The 19,441-nt window shown below is 58.0% G+C and overlaps 1 protein-coding gene across 9 annotated transcripts in view; it reads right to left on the bottom strand.

Annotated features, from left to right (window-relative positions):
- The window catches only part of IQSEC1 (IQ motif and Sec7 domain ArfGEF 1), a 460,032-nt gene that overhangs the window by 110,835 nt on the left and 329,756 nt on the right, over positions 1 to 19,441 (bottom strand). The window contains exon 1 of one of the 9 annotated variants that reach the window (XM_053218871.1): positions 16,693 to 17,752. The exons of 7 other annotated variants lie outside the window; for them this stretch is intronic. In XM_053218871.1, coding sequence (XP_053074846.1) covers positions 16,693 to 16,760 — 68 coding nt within the window. In that variant the 5' untranslated portion in view covers positions 16,761 to 17,752. Of the gene's footprint in view, positions 1 to 10,598; positions 10,865 to 16,692; positions 17,753 to 19,441 lie in introns of those variants that run through there. One more of the 9 variants, XM_053218877.1, reaches the window with a different exon arrangement.

Raw genomic sequence — 19,441 nt, forward strand, 5'->3', positions numbered from 1 at the left:
GATGACTTCAGAACTTGCTTTGCTCATCCCAGCCTTTGTGAGATAAGAGCCCAGCAAAATCCTAATGATACACATGCTGTGATTACAAAATATGCCTACAGATTGCCCCCATCCTGGTGCCCAGGCCCCTCTGCAGTGGGATTTGTCCCCTCCTCTTCCCACCCAGAGGGGGTTTATTTCCTGTCCCCTTGGCCACATGATTTCTTTGTGCAGTCGAATGTGGCAGGAGTGATGGTTGTGCCGGTTCTGAGACTGTGCCTCAGGAGGCCATGCACCTCCACGTTCGTCTTCGTGGAACGCTGCTCTTGGACCCCAGTGGATGGCAGATGGTTGTCCACTGGGGACCATGTGGAGGGGAACCGAGGGGACCCCTTGTACAGAAGCGGGCTGCCCACTGAGCAGGCGAGGGGCCATGTGGAGGGGACCTGCGGTGCCTCAGCACCAACCACAGACATGTGTGGGGGGCCATCTTGGATATTCCAGGCTAGGTCCTCTGAGTGCAGCGAATGAGTGAGTCCCACGAGACCAGCGGAACTGGTCTCAGATTTTCTAACCCACACAATCATGCAAAATAAGAAATCACTGTGGTAAGCCACTACATCTTGGGTGGTTTGAACACAGCCAAATGAAACAGGTACACCACACTCGTCAGTAGTGAGACTGCCTGGCAGTGTTAGCTCAGGGCCAGCCTAAGGCCCCAGGAGCAGAACCACACCCCGAAGCGTTTCCCAGGACCCTCGGCAGAGCAGTCTCTGAGGCTCCCAAGGGAACTTCTCTGCCCCACAGGGAGGCTGTCCTGGGGAGATGCCCTGAGGTTTGCACTGTGGGCTGGGCAGGCTCTGACTGGTTGCAGCCAGGACCCGATGAGCCCGGGTGTAGAGGGTTTCCGAATCAGCAGCACCCGGCTCCCGGCACATTTACATAGACACCTGCCCAAAGTCACTCTTGCCAGCCCCACCCTTCCCCAGAGCCAGCTTCTTGGTCCTCCCTGCTATCCAGCCAGCTCCCCACCTTGAGGGCAGCAGGCCCCCATAGACACTCCTCCAACTCCCAACTCCAGGGGAAGCCGGCAGGGGGCTGTCACAACAGACAGGGACCGCGTATCTTCATGCAGTGAGGATGTGGGGGGGTGCAGGAGCCGTCAGCAAAGGACTTCACCTTCAGCAGGCATATTGTCCGGAGGCACCAGATGGGGCCCTTCTCCCACACTGGCCCAGCAGCCATGTCCATCCTCCAGATGATGGAGCAGTGGGGGCACCAGCTGGGGATCAGCTGCCACCTGGGAGGAGGGCAGACGCCAGAGTAGGAAGCCTGTGAACACCTCTCCACTTATCTGACCCACTACGCTGGTCAGCCCTCCAGTTCCCAAAGGAAAGCTCAATTCTGGGTTCCAACTCCGACACGGCCACTTTCCAGCTAGCAAGAAATGTGAACAAGTTATCTGGCGTGCCTCCGTTTCCCTGTCTGCCGAACAGGATAGGCATTCCGACTAGACGGGGTTGCCGGGAGAATTAAATGAGCACAGAGTAGGGCTCGACACACAGGCGGCGCTCAGACGGCGGGACGTCACTGTCATTACCGTTGCCGCCAAGAAGCCTCCTCAGGCCGCCATGGCCCCTTGCCTTGTTTGTGCCCCGGTGTCACCCAGCAGGGTGTGTCAGGGGGTGTCGTGACGCAGCCTCGAGGTGCTCGTTGTGGCCTACTTATCTGGGGCTTCTGTGCTTGCAGATGAAACGTGGCTTGTTATGTGCTTCCTGACTGTTTGAAGTCGAGCCCAGACGTCTCTGGCTGTTTCTGGGGCCCCACCTCTTACCCCATCACCCTTGGGCAGGCGCCCCACAGCGTGTTAACCTTGCCTTGGGACCCACCTTGACACCCCTGCCCAGCCAAGCTCACAGAATCCCCTGCCCTGTGGGAGAATGGTTTCTTATAGACCCTCCAGACCTTTATAGACTTTCTATGCTGTACCTCTTGGGAAGCCACCAGAGAGAGCGGTGACACACATTTCTAGAGATTCATCCAGCCCTTTCCGGTGGGCCAGGAAGGTGCCAGTCCTTCCATGAGCACATCTGACCCAGAGCAGGGTGCAGGTCATGGAGTTCGTGGCTAGCTCTGGGTCCCAGCCCAGATCCCACCTCTGACATTAGTGAAGGAACGCGGCCAAGGGACTTAACTTCACTCTCAGTTTCTTCATCCACAAAGTGGGGCTGTTACAAGCGGTGCAGAAAAACAGACCCCCTTTGGGGTAGTGGGTAGTCGAGTCTCCACGTTAGCCGGAGGATTTCATTGTGCCACGGACAGCGTCTGCCTTTGACGCCTAGGACCGAGCCAGCACCGACGGGACCCACACTGGCGCAGGACTTTTTAAGGACAAACGTCTTCAGGGTTTCAGCACCAGGTTTACTTGTTTGGTTTTGGACAGAAGGGGCCTGTGTTTCCTACACATCCTAGAATCCAGCTACAAAGTCTTTCCATATCAGGTGTCAGTCGTGTCCAACAGACCCCCCCCCCCCGCCCCGCCCCGCCCCGTGCCGAAAAGCTCACTGTGACAATATAAGACACCAGAAGACAACAAAGGGCCCATCAGCGCCCCGCACACACAGATGCTCCACGAGCAACAGCTGACATTATTATTTGTGTTCCTGTGTCTCCAGAAGAGGCCAGAGCCCAGGGAGGGGCAACGGCCCGCCTCGGGCACACGCACTAGCAGTCCAAGCTGGGGTGGTGTCAGTACTTAAAGGTGAAATGTGGTTACTTGTGTGGTTCTTACAGGTTTCTGGAGTTTGGGGCTGAACCCAGAGGCCTCCCCCTGGGGTCCCCCTGCCACCTGCCACCTGCCACCCTCAGTCTGGGGCTCCGAGGCCAAGCAAGAGAGGTGGCTTGCGACCACCAGAGCCTGGACAGGTCCTCCCTCCCCTATCGTCCCCCCATCAGCCTTCACAGGTGGGCCCAGCTTCCAGCAAATGCTTAACAAATGAGGTGGACTATCCCCAATGGCGACCCTCAGGCTCTCACACCTGGGGGAAGCAAGGTCCGGCCCACCCGGACTCCCTCTCCTGGGAGGGGGTGCTAGAAGCCCCCAACCCCTCTCTCCTTTGAGCCTGAATTCCCTGCGGGCTGTGCCCCTGCTCCTCCCTCTGCCACCGGGCCCATCCCCCTTCTCTCCTCTACTCTGGTGCCCTCTGCAGAGAGGCTCTTGCCGACCACCCATAAAGTAGTCTCCACCAGGCCATTCCCCCCACATCAACCCATTTATTTTCCTCATTGCAAAGTCTGAAAGTATCCTGTGTAGTTGTTTGCAGCTCCAGGGGGAGGGGATCTTGGTCTGACTTTCTCATTGCTTTGAGCAGTGCCTGGCACACAGTAGGTGCTCAGCAGATATTAGCTGAATGATTCATGAATACAATAACTCACTTGGCCCACTGCCAGGGCAGGAAGAGGAGCCGTGGGGGGCAGGTGGATGCCCAGCTGCCCAGTGGGAAGGAGACATATGAGAAAAAGGGGCCATCCCATGGGCTGGCGTTGTTAGTCCTCTCCGTAACCTCTGAGGTGGTGATTAGCAAGCCATTTTCTAGATAAGGCAACTGAGGTCCAGAGAAGTTAAGTGACTTGCCCAAGGCCACGCAGCTTATACACAAGAAAGCTTTCTTTCCTAGGACCCATAGCCATTCATCCCTTCTATGAGTTCGCCACACAAAGGAAGAAAATGTAACAGCCAACATTTACTGACACCTGCCAGGCACTGGGCCGGGTGCTTTTCCGAGGTCCACTCTGGGAGGTAATTATAGGTCCATTTTGCAGATATAAAACTGAGGCCCAGAGCAGCTCTGTGACTTACCCTAGGCCACACAGCAAAGCAGCAGTCTATATACCCTACGGTGGGTACTCAGGCTACTGGGCTTCCTCACGTGGTGAGAACAAAGTTAAGGCGTGCGGTGCCCCAACTGCCTCAGTTTTCCCTTTGTGCGATGAGGGTGTGGGCAGAATGACTTCTGGCATGTATGATATCATCGGGGAGGCCCGACTCTTGCCTGGGGAGCCTTAGAGCTGAAAAGGGAACTGAGGAGTGGCTGTTTCCCCATCCTGCCCTGCCCCCCAAGCTGGCCCTGAGCCAGGTGGGTGGTTACTGACCTTTGACCACTTCCTCCGGAAATTCCCCAGGAAATGCCCCTGTGCCCATAGCCTGAGCATAAGTCCAGCCTCCAGGCCCAGGGGCCTCACACCTTGCATCCCCCTGCTAAGATTGCCCAAAATAGAAACCAGTAGGCAAAATAATTAGGATGCTTATGAATGTGTATGCCCATATGTATGTATACACACACACACACGTGTGTGTATATACAAAGTGCGGCTGTGTGTATGTATGTGTATGTGTGTACATACAAATGTGTATATTGCTGATTAGATAAATTTATCTACATAAGAAAACAACAACGAGGGGTGTCTGGGTGGCTCAGGCGGTTAAGTATCCGACTTCAGCTCAGGTCATGATCTCGCAGCTCCCGAGTTGGAGCCCCGCATCCGGCTCTGTGCTGATGGCTCAGAGCCTGGAACCTGCTTCTGATTCTGTGTCTCCCTCTCTCTCTGCCCCTCCCTCGCTCATGCTCTGTCTCTGTCTCTCTCTCTCTTGAGAATAAATAAAACATTAAAAAAAATTTAAAGAAAACAACAATGAAAGCTAGGCTGACAGTACAAACCGTACCTCTATCTCCTAGGGTCCCTTCCTCTCCCCTCTGCCTGTGCGGCACCAGCCTCCCGCCCCAGCCTTTGCCTCTGGTCTCTCCCTTGCCAGTCTGTCCTCCATTCAAGCTCCCAAGGTATCTTCTCCAAACTCAGATCTGAAAGCTCCAAAGGCAGTGAAACAGATGGTTAAGAATCCCAGCTTTGGGGTCCAGCAGATTTAGGGTCAGGGGCCATTTGCTATGACCCTGGGCGAGTGACTTTATATCCCTAAGCCTCCGTTTTCTCATCTACAAAATAGGGATCATAAGAAACCCTGCCACATGGGGCTGACATGAAGGGATGACGCACATCAGGTCACCTAGCCCAGAGTGCAAACAGAAGACCTGGCAGGTCTTCTCAGGTCACAGTGGTGGATGCGGGATGTTTTTGCCTTCCCAGCCTCCACTCTCACTTCAGGTAAGGCACCCCGATATTCTCTGGGGAGTCTTCCCTCCTCCACTCTTAGTCCATCTAGTTTTTGTCAGCTGACTCCATCTCTAACTCTAGAATATCTCACCCCCTAACCAAAGCACCTGGTTCAGGGATCGGCATGTGACCCCAGCTAGACCACTGAGAGTCTGTTCTGGGAGCTCTGATGGAACTGTTTCTACACAGCATTATTAGCTGCAAGACAGTTGTAAACCTGGGGCTGCTGGGGCAATCACAGGCAGAGAGGCTCCCTGAAGTGAAGTCAGGAGAGATGAAAACAGAGACACCAGCTTGAGCCCCTGAATCAACCTGTACCTGAAGCCCTCCCTGTTTCAGAAACAGAAGGCAATGAATTCAGCTTTTGGCTCGAGACCATCTGTTTTTGTTATCTGGTTGTTCATTTGTTTTTGTCACTTGTGACCAAAAGGGTGCTGGTTAATACAACCTCCCTGCTTAAAAACTCCAGAGGCCTACTCTGGACTCTGGGCCCCGCCTGCCTCCTTTTTGGGCCCTCAACTCTGGTCTTCAACCTTCCTAGGTTCCACACCATCCAAGACTGATGGCTGTTCCCCAACACACCGTGGTAGACTCATCCTACAAATTCTCTCCCAGTCTCCATTTGGCCAATTCTCATTCACGCTTCAGGCCTGGCTCAGGTGACACCTTCTCCCAGACACCTTCTCCCAGTATCCTTCTACCACTCTGAAATGTCAGTGGCATCTGCCTCTGGCCTCCTTCTGCTCTCTGTATATCACCCGGGTACAGTCCACTAGCGTTCTCTCTTCCCTGTTCAAAAAACTTTGTCTTACCAACTCCTTTAAGAAATGAAAACCTTGGATCAATTACGATTGGACAGGTTCCAAATTTGGGTTTAACTCACCGAGTACATTTCCTGAACCTCAAGCCTGACCAGCAGACACAAGGCTGAACGACCATGTGCTTGCTCTTGGGGCGGGGGGGGGGGGGGGGTCTAGAGTCTGAAGCAAACAGTTTCCCATTTGACTCAAGTCTGTGGCTGCAAAAATGGCAATTTTTAAAAAATGTCATAATCAAACCGAGAATGTTTCTTTTACTTGGGGATAATCATCCTTGACATTTATTGAGCTATTTCTATGTCATTGCGTATGGCACGCCCTCACTTTACAGATGAGGAGACTGAGGCTTACAGGGGTTATAGCAACCAAAGGGGGGGCTGGGATCTGGCCCTCTGTCTTCCTGCTCCCACCCCACGTTCCTCTCCCTGGCTTATCTCAGCTACAGGTGAACGCACTGTGAGGGGACAGCTGAGAGGTGGTCTAAAACTTTGCAGCTTAAAGCTCAGACTCAAGCTGGTTTCCCCTGGTCGCCCGTGAGCTGTGGCTCTCCACACCTACTTCAGCCTGGGGGTCTCAGGCTTCACAGCTCACACCTGGCCACGGGCTATGATGTGCCCCCTCTCCTGCAGACATCGGGTTTCAGATTTACTGTGCTCGCTTCCGGCAAACACCCTGCCTGTGTGATGGGAGTCTTAGTGGTTAGTCTGCTGGGAACGTGTTTCAACATGTAACTGTTTTGAACAAGGTGACTTCCCCATATGTCCCTACCATAGGTGGCATCCCAGTAGCCTCTTAATGGCAGATCAGAGGCCACCGAGCCTGGCCAGTTGCTAAGTGCAAAGCTCTAAGTTTGTGGGGGGAAATAGGTCTGATTGACTCCCATAGGCCGTCTGTTCTGGCACCTGCTTCCATCTCTGCACAGGGGGGACGAGAAACCTCCAGGGGTTGTCGTGTAGCCGGAACGAGGCAACATATGGAAAGTCACAGGCACACAGTAGGTGCTCAGTACGTGCTCATTCTTTCCCATCCTCATTGCCTTAAAGCCAGAGCCACCTTTCGCCCACATATAGGCCCAATTGGCCCCACCCCCGCCACCTGTGCTGACCTCTAAGCCCCACTGGGAACTCCACGGCCTGGCCAACCCCACCGTGTGCGGGTCCTGAAGCAGCCCGAACACCACACTGAACCCCAGGGCCCCTGCCCCCTCACTTCTTGTTCCCCAAGCCAACTCCTCCTCTGCTTTCAAAATCTAGTTCGGCTGTCATCTCTTCTAGGAAGACTTTGGGGAACCCATCCTGATGTGAAACTGACATTACTCCTCTGGTCTCCCATTGGCTCTGGAGCTCACACCCGGCTAGGCTCTGATCACCCTGCATGGTAACTTCCTCTTTTCTTGTCCCATATCCCCCAGGGCACTATCAACATCCTCAAGACAGAGACCATGTGTTGCTGGTTGCAGCCTGGCCCCTGAAGCTGGCCTGTTGCTGGATTGGGGAGAATTCCCTGCACGCCAAGCACAGAGCTGGGGACCCCACACAGAGCAGCCCTGCTTCAATATGGAGCCAGCAGGGAGGAAGGCAGAGGTGAGAGCTGAGACATCCAAACCCATTACATAAAGTGAACCCCTGGATCCAGCCATTCCTGAAGCGAGCCACACCCTAGGCTTTTCAGTTCCATGAACCAATGAAGCCCTTTTATGCTTAAGCCTGTTTGATTTGGCTTTTCTGTTACCTGCAACGACAAGGGTCCTCAGTGACAGACTGAGGCTAACCTGACACACCCCAGGTCAAACAGCTAAGAGAGTAGCAGGGTTGAGACTCACACCAAGGTCAAGGCTCTCAACCTACTTTGGCAGCCTGACAAGTGCCTGGATGCTCTCTGTAAGCTGGGTACAGCTTGGACACCCCACTCTGCCTGGCCGGACTCCTCTTTCCTTTCCCCCAGAAGTCACACTCATATAGCTTTCTGGGCACTGGTTTGCTCATCCCTCAAGTGGGGCTCACAACTCCTCCCTCACAGACTCAGGGAGAAGGCCCAGGGGTGCCTCACACTGGCCCGTAAGGGACCTGCTCTCAACCGTCTGCCTACAGATGCTGTGCTCAGCAGGCCCCAGCTTGGGGGGCTGCGTGGAGCTGCACCCATACCCTGCCCACGCCTGGTCAGTCCTCCCATTTGGGCAATAATTCCACATTGGGGCAGGGGTTCTGAAGGCCAGACTGTTTTGGCTGTCTGATGATGGGGGTGGGGGCCCTGCTCAGTCTCTGCTCACTCCGAGCCCAGGGGAGTGGGCTTCAGACAGGCAGGCCCCGGGGGGATGGGAGGGCCCCAGTTGGCTTCTTGGACCCTGTGTCCCACACGGGTCCAGTCCCCAAGGAAAAGGCCTAAGGAAAACCCTCATGCCTCCAAGGATACAGGCTCATCAAGGTACGACGGGGGCGAGGGGCCAGGAGGAGAGGGCCCACCAACCTGAGTTTACTTGGTGCCATGAAACAATCTTTCACGCTCCAACAGCTGGAGGCTCAGGCGAGGCCTGTGACTTGCCCAGACTCACATGGGCAGGCCTGCAGAGCTGGGACCCAAACCAGGGACCCTAACACCTTACACGGCAGCAGCTGACTTGGAGGGTCAGAAGTCCGATGTGACCGTTAGGTGTGAAAGACCTTAAGCAAAGCTGAGCTGAAGAGGGTCATGTCATAAGTGGGACTTGGTCTGGGGACTTCCAGAAGTGTCAGGGGAAGGAGCATCTCTGGAAGCCCCACGTCTCTCCTCAAAGCCCGGACTCCCCTTAGGCACACAGCAAAGCTCGGCCCTGCTCACCATGTCTCTGCTTAGAGCCCCAGGCGTCCGCTGCCCTCTCCACCCACTGCCTGCTCTCTATTTTTTTTTTTAAGTTTGTTTATTTATTTTGGGAGAGAGACAGAGAGAGAGAGAGCTCGAGCAGGGGAGGGGCAGAGAGAGAGAGAGAGAGAGAGAGAGAGAGAGAATCCCAAGCAGGCTCTGCGCTGTCAGCACAGAGCCTGATGTGGGGCTCGGGCCCACGAAGCCAGGACATTGTGACCTGAGCCGAAATCAAGAGTCGGACACTTAACCCACTGAGCCCCCCAGACACCCCCCTCAAGGCTCCTGACTCGCTGTGGCCATTCACAGGGAAAGAAAGTTGCTTGCCTGAGATCCTCAGTGGCCCAGAAGAGGTGGCTGCCACAGAGCCCGGCAGTCCTGGCCCCTGGTGACATTCTATCTGCCCTTCCCTCAGGACTGGAAGAGGCCTTCCCCCAGGAGAGGTGCTGGCACCTGCCTGGCTGGGCTCCCCAGTTTGCACCCCGGAGGCCAACAGGGGCAGGTAGCTGCTGGAGACGGCTGAACTGGAGGCCGGAGCCCTGGGCCCTGAGCTGCCTAACCACCTGGGGTCCCCCCACGGCCCTCTGTCTCACTGGGGTCATAGAGAGCTCTGCCGATGCATCAGAGGAAGGCTTTGTTGACCTGGGATCAGAGAGCTGCCCTGGGGGTTCTCACTTCTGCAGCCAAGCCTACCTTGAGCCCAGCCCCAGGTCTTGGAGGCCAACCGGGGCAGACAGCTCCCTGCTTAGCACTGGAGTCCAACCCCACTACAGGTGGAAAAACCGAGGCCCAGTGATGGGACAGTCATGGGATCATTCACCCCTGCCCCTGTACCCCAGACAGAGACTGTATGATGCACTAAGGGGCATAGAGTCACTCTGGGTTCAAGCCCCGGCTCCCCAACTTACACCTGCTGCGGGACATCATACAGATGTCCTAACATCTCTGTGCCTAAGTTTCCACATCACCCCAACGTGATAGTCATTCTCCTTTCCAGGGTTGTAGCGAGGTTAGATGGGGAAGCAGAGCTCAGTGGGGAATCTCCCTGTGGGGCAGGTGGCCCCAGGGCTCCCCATCTTGCCACAGGGGATTTCCCGAGGGACAGCACCAAAGAGGCTCACTGAATCTTTCTCATTCAGTGTGTCCAGAGCTGCCCATCCACATGGGGGCTGTCCCCAAGGTTCCTCCTGGTCCCAGGGAATCTACAGATCCTCAAGATTTCTCTCTGGATCATTTTGGAAAGAAGCTTCTCCTCCCTCTGCCCCGTGCCTCCTTTGGCTCAAAGTGTATGCCTTGTGGGGTGAGGGGGTAGCAGTGGGGGAAGGAAACTGCACCAACTACCTTCCAGGAGCCCTCAGCAACCGTGCAACCTCTGTGGGCCTCAGTATTCTCAGCTGTAAAATGGGTGTGGCTCCTCCTCAGGGTGGTTATGAGCGCCTAGGCCTAGGACCAACCAGCCTGGGTGGGCTGAGGGGCCCTAGACCTTCTGCTCTCCCCAGGACCTGGGGCTGGTCTAATGCCCAGGGGAGTGAGAGAACCTCCCTCTTGCAGCTGAAGCTGCCCTTCGAGGCAGCTCTGGGGAAACACCTGGGGCTCCCTGGGCCCAGGGTGGGCCTTTGTGCCATCCAGGCAGTGAGAAGAGGTCACGGAAAACGGTTCTAAGAAACATCACAAACCCTGATGAGAGCCCCAGGGACCCTCTGCCCTGGCCATCAGCAGCCCCCCCCCCCCCCCCCCGGTTTCTCAGGTGGCTGAGTCCCTCTCCCTCCCCCAAACTAGGTGGTTGGTACTCACAGTGTCACAGGGGAGAGGGTGGAGGTCTTCCTGGAGCCCCGGCACCCTGCCTGCCTCCACGGCCCCTGGGGACGAGCTCTGGGCCCTCCCCACTGCAGAGCCTGACGTCTGACTTCCTCCCTGCTCAGCCGGCATGAAGGAAACCACGCCCTAGGGAGAGGGTGCTGGGCACCCTGGGGCCCCCGCCCACCTCTGACTGGGCCCCAGACACTGCCCAGTGGTCTCTTCAAGGTCTGGCCAGTCCACACGCCTTCAGCAGGGAGGCCCCAGAAGCTCTGGCCAATAAATAATACAGCTCCCTCCCTGGCCAGTCTCGTGTGGCCGATCGTGTTTCAGGGCCACTTGAGTTTCTGGCGAGGCTGCTTTGTTGGGAGTGCCTGTCCCGCCTGGGTCTCTGGCCACGGGGGCGCTAACATTCTCACTGAGGACCAGCCTGAGAGAGCAGGACAAAGGTGTGTGACAGGTGGCCCTGGAGAGACGCTGCCCTACTTATTCTGAAAGCATCTCCGGCCACCTGGGACTGGGGTGGCAGGGGCGGGATGTTCAACCTCATCTCCTTATGTCCTCCTGGTACTCAGCGCCCCACTCCCACACTGTGGTGCCCCCTGGAGAGCCCTATCACCACTGGCCCTCTGCCTGGCCCACCCACCCCCACCCTTGGAGGCCCGGTCCAGGCCCCTCCTCCAGGAAGCCTCCTCACCCCCATCAGGGAGTAATCTGTTCCCATCTGAATTCCCACTGCCATTGTCTGCCAGTCTGTCTCCTTTGGGTATCAATCATCGTCTGTCTTCTAGACAGCAGCCGCTGCCTCCTCATTGGTGTCCCGTCCCCCAAGCCCCCACCCCGCCCTCTCCACGGTCTCATTTCCTTACAGCAGCCCCAGTGATGGTTGGAAAACAGAAAGAACTCCATGTCGTCCTGCTTTAAACCCTGCCCTGTCTCTCCCCCACCCCAGTGAACTCTCAAGTCCTCAAAGGGATCTGGCACTGACAGACTTGGGGACTGCACATCCCTTCCCTCCTGGGCCTCCTCCGTGTTCTTCAAATACACTGGGCATGCTCCCGTCTCAGGGCCTTTGCACCTGCTGATCCCTCTGCCTGGAATGCTCTTCCCCAGGTCTTCAGAAGCTTCCTCCTTCCTGCCCCTCTCGACTCCATGCCACCCCTGCAGACAGGTCTTTTCAACTTCTTTCTTTTCATTGAGATACAATTCATATTCTATAAAATCCACCCACTTAAAGTATACAATGGTTTCAGGATATTCGGAGCCTGACACATCACCGCAACCTAAGATTAGAACATTTTCATCATCCCCCAAGAGAACCCCTGTCTGCATTAAGCAGTCCTTGTCCCCTACCCACCCAGCCAGCCTGCGCCCCACCCCCCGCCCCTGGCAATCACCGCTCTACTTCCTGTCCCTGTGGGCTTGTCTACTGTGGATGTCCACACACTCAGTGGTCTTTTGTGGCTCCGGCTTCTCTCTTAGCATAACGTTTCCAAGGGCTGCTCTGTGCTGTGACACAGGGCACCACTTAATTTCTCTTCGCGGCTGCATGGCACTCCGTCGTGTGGACAGACCCCATTTCATTTGTCTGCTCATCAGCCAGTGCGCAGCTGGGACAGGCCTTTCCTCACCACCCAGGTCACGTGCCCTCTCTGCTCCCCTCACTCGATAAGCCTTCCCGGTTTTATCCTTTTCCTTTAATCCCTGGCCGAAGGCACCTTCATCCTTTTGCTCTGTTTACTGTTTCTGTCCGCCCCCCTCAACCCCTGCCCCGAATGTTCGGCTCCATGAGGCCTGGGCCGCCGCCTTACTCCTTGCCATATTCCCAGGGCTCTGGCACGGGCCTGATGCAGAGCAGGGGCCCAGCAAATATTTACTCGCTGGCCGAATGAAGCCTTTTTCCAGCGAGATGCCCAATCTCCCTGCCCGGCTCAGAGGACATGTGCGGCCCTCACCAAGTGACCCAGCATGGGGATCAGTAACTCGAGGCTCTGGAGCCCCAGGTGCCTCCTCTGTCCAGTGGGATAGTGGCCTTCACGGGTAGACCTTAGCTGGCTGGATGGGAGGCTGTACATGAGCATCCGACACAGTGCCAGGGACAGAGTAGGTGTTCAACCCCACACAAAGACTGGAAGGGGGGGATGGGGAGGGGCGGGGGCGGGGGGAGGACAGGGCTGAGGCAGTAAGTCCCATGTATGAACGGGTAAAGCAGCTGCCAGAAGGATCCATGTGTGCTTAGGGAGGTGGCAGTCCTGCCCAGGAGCTCCTGCCCCGTCCCATACTCAGCCCCGGACTCTGCTCAGGGAGGGACAGGGATCGTCTGGGCCTGTCCAGAAGGGGAAGGAGGTGGGGAGGGGACTGGAGACCCCATCTGCAGCCTCAGGGAATCCTGGCCACTGCAGGCTCTCCCGGGACGGCAAAGCGGATGGGTTGGGGGCCCTGAGAGCAGGGCCGCGCCCTCCCGGTGTGTGTGGGTGTGTGTGTGTGTGGGGGGTGCATCATTGGAAGAGGGGTGTCAGCTCCAAGTGGGAAAGTATTTCCTTGTATCAGAGCTGCCCAGGCATGGTCCAGGCTGGGAGGCGGTGAGCTCGGTGTCCCAGGAGGTGTGTGCACACAGGGCCTCCCGCGGAGGGGCATCAGATGGCTAATTGTCAGGGAAGCGCCCTGGAAGCTTCCAGAGACCCACTGCCAGCTGCTCCCAGCCCCTCCTCCTCAGACACAGCACAGTGGGGGAGGGGTGGGGGCGGGGCTTGCTCAGCGGAGCCCCCTGCCCGCCCCATTCCCCCACCGGCACCCCAAGCGGGCTGCCTCTGCCCACCAGGCAGCTCAAATGTCCCATGGGCCCTCAAGGCACAAAACGATCTCTCGTTCCCAAAATAACACCAGATGCAAAAGTGATTTTCCAGCCTGGCCCCGGAGGCTGAGGATTACCAATACCACAGACTAAGGCTTCCGGCAGACAGGGCCCTGGAGGTGGGTGTTCAGAGACAGGGCCACCACGCGGCACCGACCCTTCCCCGGCAGGCCTACAGGCCCGACTCCTTTCATCCCAGAACAGCCCTAAAAGTCACTTACACAACAGAAAGCGACTGTGCCGGGTTTCGAACCCAGGCAGGCCTGACTGCCAAGCCCGTGTCCTCCCTACTCTGGCACTCCACCTCCTCAACACTGAGGCTGAGAGGGAAGAAGGGAGCGGGCATCACAGGGAGACGCTCCGCCGGGCGATGGGCCAACAGAACCCATCTGTGAGTTTCCCAAGGAGCACCTAGCTGGCACCGTTCTCCTCTCATTACCCGCTGCCCAAGGAAACGGGCCCAGAGGGGGTCTAGCAACTCGCCCCAAAATGTACCTCATACAACCTACCGTTGCGCTCTGGGCCCCGGCGTGCCCGGCTCCTAGGTGTGGTGTCCTCTCTCGGAGGCCTGGGGCTGAAGTCCCAGAGACCCCATCCCCGGCTTCTGGGCTGCAGTCGCTGAACCCCTGGGCAAGGGGCCAGGGCTGGCCGGCCAGCAGCCCGCTCCCCACACGCACCTCTTGCTTTTCCAGATGTGAGCGGGTCCGGGCCAGGGGCGACAGACCCAGGCGGAGGGGAATCTGAAGACGCAAGTGGAAAACTATGTGCTGTCCGATCGCAACCCTCCAATTTGTCACTGTGGCTGCCGGCAGCCCCGCCTCAGGCCGCAGACCTGCTGACTCAGGTCTTCCCTGGCAGCTGAGGGGGCTGGGATCCCGCCGAGGGCCTGCTCTGTCCGTCTGTCTGTTTGTCTGACTCGGGAAGCAGCCTCCACCCTCTCGGGGGCCTCCTAACAAAATGGGGTGGGGGGTTCCGGAGAGCAGAGCAAGTCTCCTGGAGCCCCCTAAGGGCCGTCCTCCCCAGCTAACCATGGAGGTGCCCTGTACTTACAGGTGCTAAGTGCGGGTTTGGGGGCCAACCCGGTGCCAATTACGATGTCTGCACCCACCCAGAGCTGCCTTCCAGCCCTGCGATGCTGTCAGGCCACCAGGCCAAAAAACACTCTTGGAGGACTTACCATGAGCCACGAGAGGCTCTACCCCACAGCCCTGACTGGTAGTTAGCCCCTGTGCCTTTACCCCTGTGCTGTACATGTGGCAACTGAGGCACGGAGAGGCTGGTCTACCGGGCTCTGTGAGGCTGCGCAACTCCTCCTGAGCACGGGAGAGCCCCTGGCAGAGCACGGCTGGGCCTCCCAGTGCTGGGCCCCCTGCATCCTGTAAACAGCCCTCGAGGTTTCCATACTGCCAGTCCCCGGAAACCACAGGAGAGAATGAGACACAGGGAAATCCAGCTGAGGTTGTAGGGAAAGGCACACAGTGCTCTTGCCAGAGCCCAGGGACTCACCCCCTGCCTGGCCTGACCTCCAAGGTCCCCACCCAAGGAGGCCTATCCCAGGGTCTAAGGAGGGACAGGTGGCCGCTGACTCACCCCTGGGGTGAGCTCTCCTCTCTCTACTCCCATAGTCAGCCACATCCCCATCCAAGACAATGCCTCCGCCCTCTCTGTCTGCCCCGTTCTCCTAAAACCAGGCCCCAGGCCTATCTCTGCAATGTGTCTCACCTTCCCCCACACACTTGTTCAGGCCAAAGGCCCAAGGTCCCAGACACTCTCACTCAGCAGCAAAGGCAACTATGGCCATTGTAATGATGATGCTCTATCACAGTGAGTGTGGGCTGAGGGGTTAGGTTTCCCCTTTCTCTTTGGCTGCCAGGAAGCTCAGTAATGTTTAGCTCAACAGAATGACCTCAGGACCCTGTTTATCTCTGTTCCGTTCTATTTTTTTCCCGTAGGTCACGGCATTCTATTCTATATTGTGCTTACCCTCTTCCGGATATTTTATTTTATTTATTGTAGGTATTTCCTATAAGTGATCACAAATATTTTGGAGAGGAAAGAAGGAAGGAAGGAAAGGAGAGTTAATATAGTTTATATACCAGGTGATGAGGGCGGGAAGAAAGAGGGAGCATCTTCCGATCCCTTCCCCTTTGTAAAACCTCCCCTTGAAGTAACAAATATGCCCTTAGCTAGTATCTAAATAGATGTCTTCTTTCCAGCCCTTCCAAGCAGCTGCCTCTAAGCCCCGCCCATAAAAAATCCTGGCCCCACCTAATCCCCCTTTACAGATGAGCCCCAGCCTTGCCTGAGATCACAGGGGATCCAGCTTCCCGCTCCCTGGTCTGGACCCCTCCGGCAGGTGCAGAGGTGGGAGTCAACCCAGAGACGTGCACCCTCCCCGGGGGGGCAAAGAGCCTTGCGCCCCCTCCCCCACCCCATCTCCGCTGAGGAGCACAGGGGCTCTGTTCCAGGCACTCCTCCCCATCCATCTGGCTGAGCGGGGGGAGGGGGGGGGGGCGGGTACCAAACGACAGCAGCGGTAATCACACCTAATGTTTATCCCGAGCTGGCAGTGCGCCTGGCCCTGTTCTTTGCACACCATCTCATTTAATCCTCATGCTAATCCTGTAAGGACCTGCAGGCGGGAAGCCGTGGCCACAGAGATGAGGCCCCTTCACGCCGGCGCTAACGCCAAAGCCAGGTATGAACTTGGGCAGCGCGGTGCTGGAGTCGGGGCCGAAATCTCCGCCACTCGGCGACTGCCATTGACAGTCACACGAAATCGTCGTCTGAAGGGACGAGCGTGAGCCCCCATTTCACTGATGGGGAGCAGGCTCTGAGAGGCTAGGGGACGGGGCCAAGGTCACTCGGCTGTGCTCAGTGCCGGCATGTTACGTAACACACGCCCGTTTCCGTGCTCACTTGGGACAGACACACTACCTGCCAGACACACTACCTGCCCCTGGCATCCTCCAGTGGGCACTCCAGGTCCCGGCCAGATGCCCGCACACTCCCTAACTAGTGTTCCACTGTCCTCCCTCCCTCCCCGCTAGAGACTCTGAGTTTCTCCGGAGGGCACCAGGCATGACCTTTCCTGCCCTCCATCCCTGCTCCCCCGCAGGCTGGAGCTGTCCTGGACCTTGCAGAGTCAATGCAAACCGGCCGGCCCGGTGCCCAGGCCTCCCCTCCCGCCAGGCGATGGCCAGGCACAGCTGCGTCCAGACACACGTCCCCTGGTACCTGAGGGTCCTCACGGAGATGCAGTATTTCCACATAAGGCTCCACACGGCACTGCCACCGCCCTTCATGCCTGGCTGGTTGGGAGAGCCGGCGGCTGACGGACCCACAGCCACAGCCCTCCAACCCTGGTCTCCTCCCGGCCAGGGGCTGGCTGTCTTTGCTGGCTCTCAGGTCACTTCCTTCTTCATGGTGGGAAGAAGAAAGACAAGGCCTAAAAGCCAGGAGAGGGGGGAGGTGCCGGCTCCCACTGGCCACTGTAAGTCGCAGCCACTGGCCTTGCTGTCCCCAGGCCAGCCTCTGCGAGCTGGCCTGTCCGGCTGCTCCAGACCCTCCTGGCTGAGCAGCCCTCTCGCCCCAGACCCCGTGGCTTCTGCACAACCTTGCGCCTGCCTCCTGCCAGGAGACAGCGGTGGCTGTGGGCCAGGGGAGCAGTGAGTCACTCGGGGCGGGACGGGTGAGGGGCGTCTGCCCGGTGAGGGAGAGTGCTGGTCCTGTGTCCAGAGGCTGGCCTGGGACGGCAGAGGCTGAGCCCGAGAGGGAGGGAGGTGGGCGGGGAGGCGAGGGCGGGCCCACATCCTCCCCCATCTCCCCAGAGGCTTAAACCCAACACCCGCCCCGCAGCCTGGCCCACCCCAAGCAGGGGCCAGGAGCCAGTCAGGAAGGGGAAAGGGGCTGTTCTGCCTGCTTGGCTCCTGGCGGGGAGCTCGGGGTGCACGGGAGACAAAGGAAGGGCGAAGTCAGGGCTGCTTCCTGGGAGAGTAGCTGGCCCATGAGGGTCTCCGTCTGCTGGGAGAGACAAAGTTCCCAGGCTTGGCCAGACCACTTCCTCGCCGTGTGACGGATGATGCTGTGTGTGGCTGGCCCCTGTGACCTTCATTCCTCCCTGACCACCTCAGGCTCAGGGAGCCCTGGGCAGTGGTGTCAGCTCTCCACGGGTCCAGAACCAACACGTCCAGTTCTCCCAACGGCCTTATGATTTTATCATCAGCTCCATTTCCCATGTGAGGCAACTGAGGCACAGATGGGGGAAGTCACTAACCCCAGGTCACAGCCCTAAGAAGCGGTGAATGTGGGATCTGTGCCCTGGCGGTCTGGCTCTGGGAGCAGCGAGCGCACGCCAGCTCTTCTGGGTGGGGGTGGGTGGGGGTGGGGGTGGGCTGGAGGGCTTCGGCCCCTCTGAGCGGCCATGGGGCCTGGGCCCGAGCTGGGTCTGGGGCATTTCCAGACCGGGGTCCCAGCTGGAGCCCCCGCCCCTGCTCTCCACCCCCTACCAGCTGTTCCTAGGCCCAGCCCAGGGCAGGCAGCTGGGGTTTCCCAGGCAGAGCCCCCAGGGACAATGACTCACAGCTCAAGGTCTGCATTCACAGAACCTACTTCTATCTACCCACAGCCCCCAGGAAGTCCCCCAGGGTCAGGTGGGTCCAGATCTCGGCACCCTGCAAGGCCCTGGGCATCAGGCATAGCAGCCAGTGTCATCACATCCAGTGGCCACCAGTGCCCCCATTCCACCTAGAAGGAAACTGAGGCTCAGAGGTGGGCCTGAGCCTGGGGCTCCAGGTCGAAGCCTTGCTCTGTCCCCGGGCCCCCTGCCCTGGCCTGGGCGGGATGTCTCAGATTCCAGCCTGATTCCCACAGCGAAGACCAGCAGCTGCAGGCTTGTCTGTCCCCCAAGCCCGGAAAGAACTTTCTATCCGAAAGCAAGACTGGCTTCTACAAAGGTTGTGGCCTCCCTGAGGGAGCTCAGGAACCCCAATTCTCTTTCCTCGTCGCCAGAAGCTACCGCAGCAGCTCAGTGCCTGCCTTAGGAGCTCCTCCATGGCACCCTGGGGAACTGGCTGCCCAGCCTCGGTTTGAACACCCCGAGTGATGGGAAGCTCATTACCTCTCAAGGCTGCCATTGCATCATGAGCCTCTGCTGACCTAAGGAAATTCTCCCTGGGGCAGAGCCTCACTTCCGTGAGTCACACAGCGTAAGACCTCCATTCAAGAGTTTGTCGGGTCTGTGCTGCTGGTGAAAGTTTTGTCAACATCTATTGTGGGTGGAGGCAGCCTGTTTACATATCTCCACTGGCCACCACTATAGTCACACCATCCACGGACTCACTCACCCACTCAGACATCCATGCGCGTCCCCCCAGCCCTCAACCTCTTCCTTTCCAATCATCCGCCCATCTGTCCTCTCTTCTCCCTTCCGTCTGTCCCCTCACTCACTCCCCTTATGGCCCCGGCTGGCCCCTTATCCCCACAGGGTGAAGAGGTATGATAGGCGATGGCAGAGACCCCCTTCTCTTCTGGAGGCGTCTTCTGGAACCCTCGTCTCAGCCTCCCTACCAGCCCGTTGCCTCTCACCTGGTCCCCCAGGATTCCACCCATGGCCTGTCACATGCCTGGCAAACCTGACCCTTCTCACTTTCTGCCCCATGCCCCCCAGGCTCTGGGTTCCCATGTCTCTTGGGCCCTATGGCCTCAGGCTCTGTCTGGGTCAGACCACCCCCCCCCCCCCCGCCCACTGCCCCCCTGCCAGGCCTGGGCTTAGCACTAGAGCCACTCATCACTCAGAGGGGAGGAGTATTTGTCACGTGCACCTCCCATGCCTGCTCTGTGCGGGACACCGGTCATGGCAGGTACCTCTCCACCCGGAGAGGGGCAAAGTGGCACTTTGGGCCCTGGAGGTGATCTCAGAGAGAGGTGTCATTTTCAGACAGGAGGCCGAGGCCCTTGTGGGGGGCCCCTTCCAAGTCCCCGTGTC

Source organism: Acinonyx jubatus, chromosome A2 (assembly GCF_027475565.1).
Source record: "Acinonyx jubatus isolate Ajub_Pintada_27869175 chromosome A2, VMU_Ajub_asm_v1.0, whole genome shotgun sequence".
Classification (NCBI taxonomy): Eukaryota; Metazoa; Chordata; class Mammalia; order Carnivora; family Felidae; genus Acinonyx; species Acinonyx jubatus.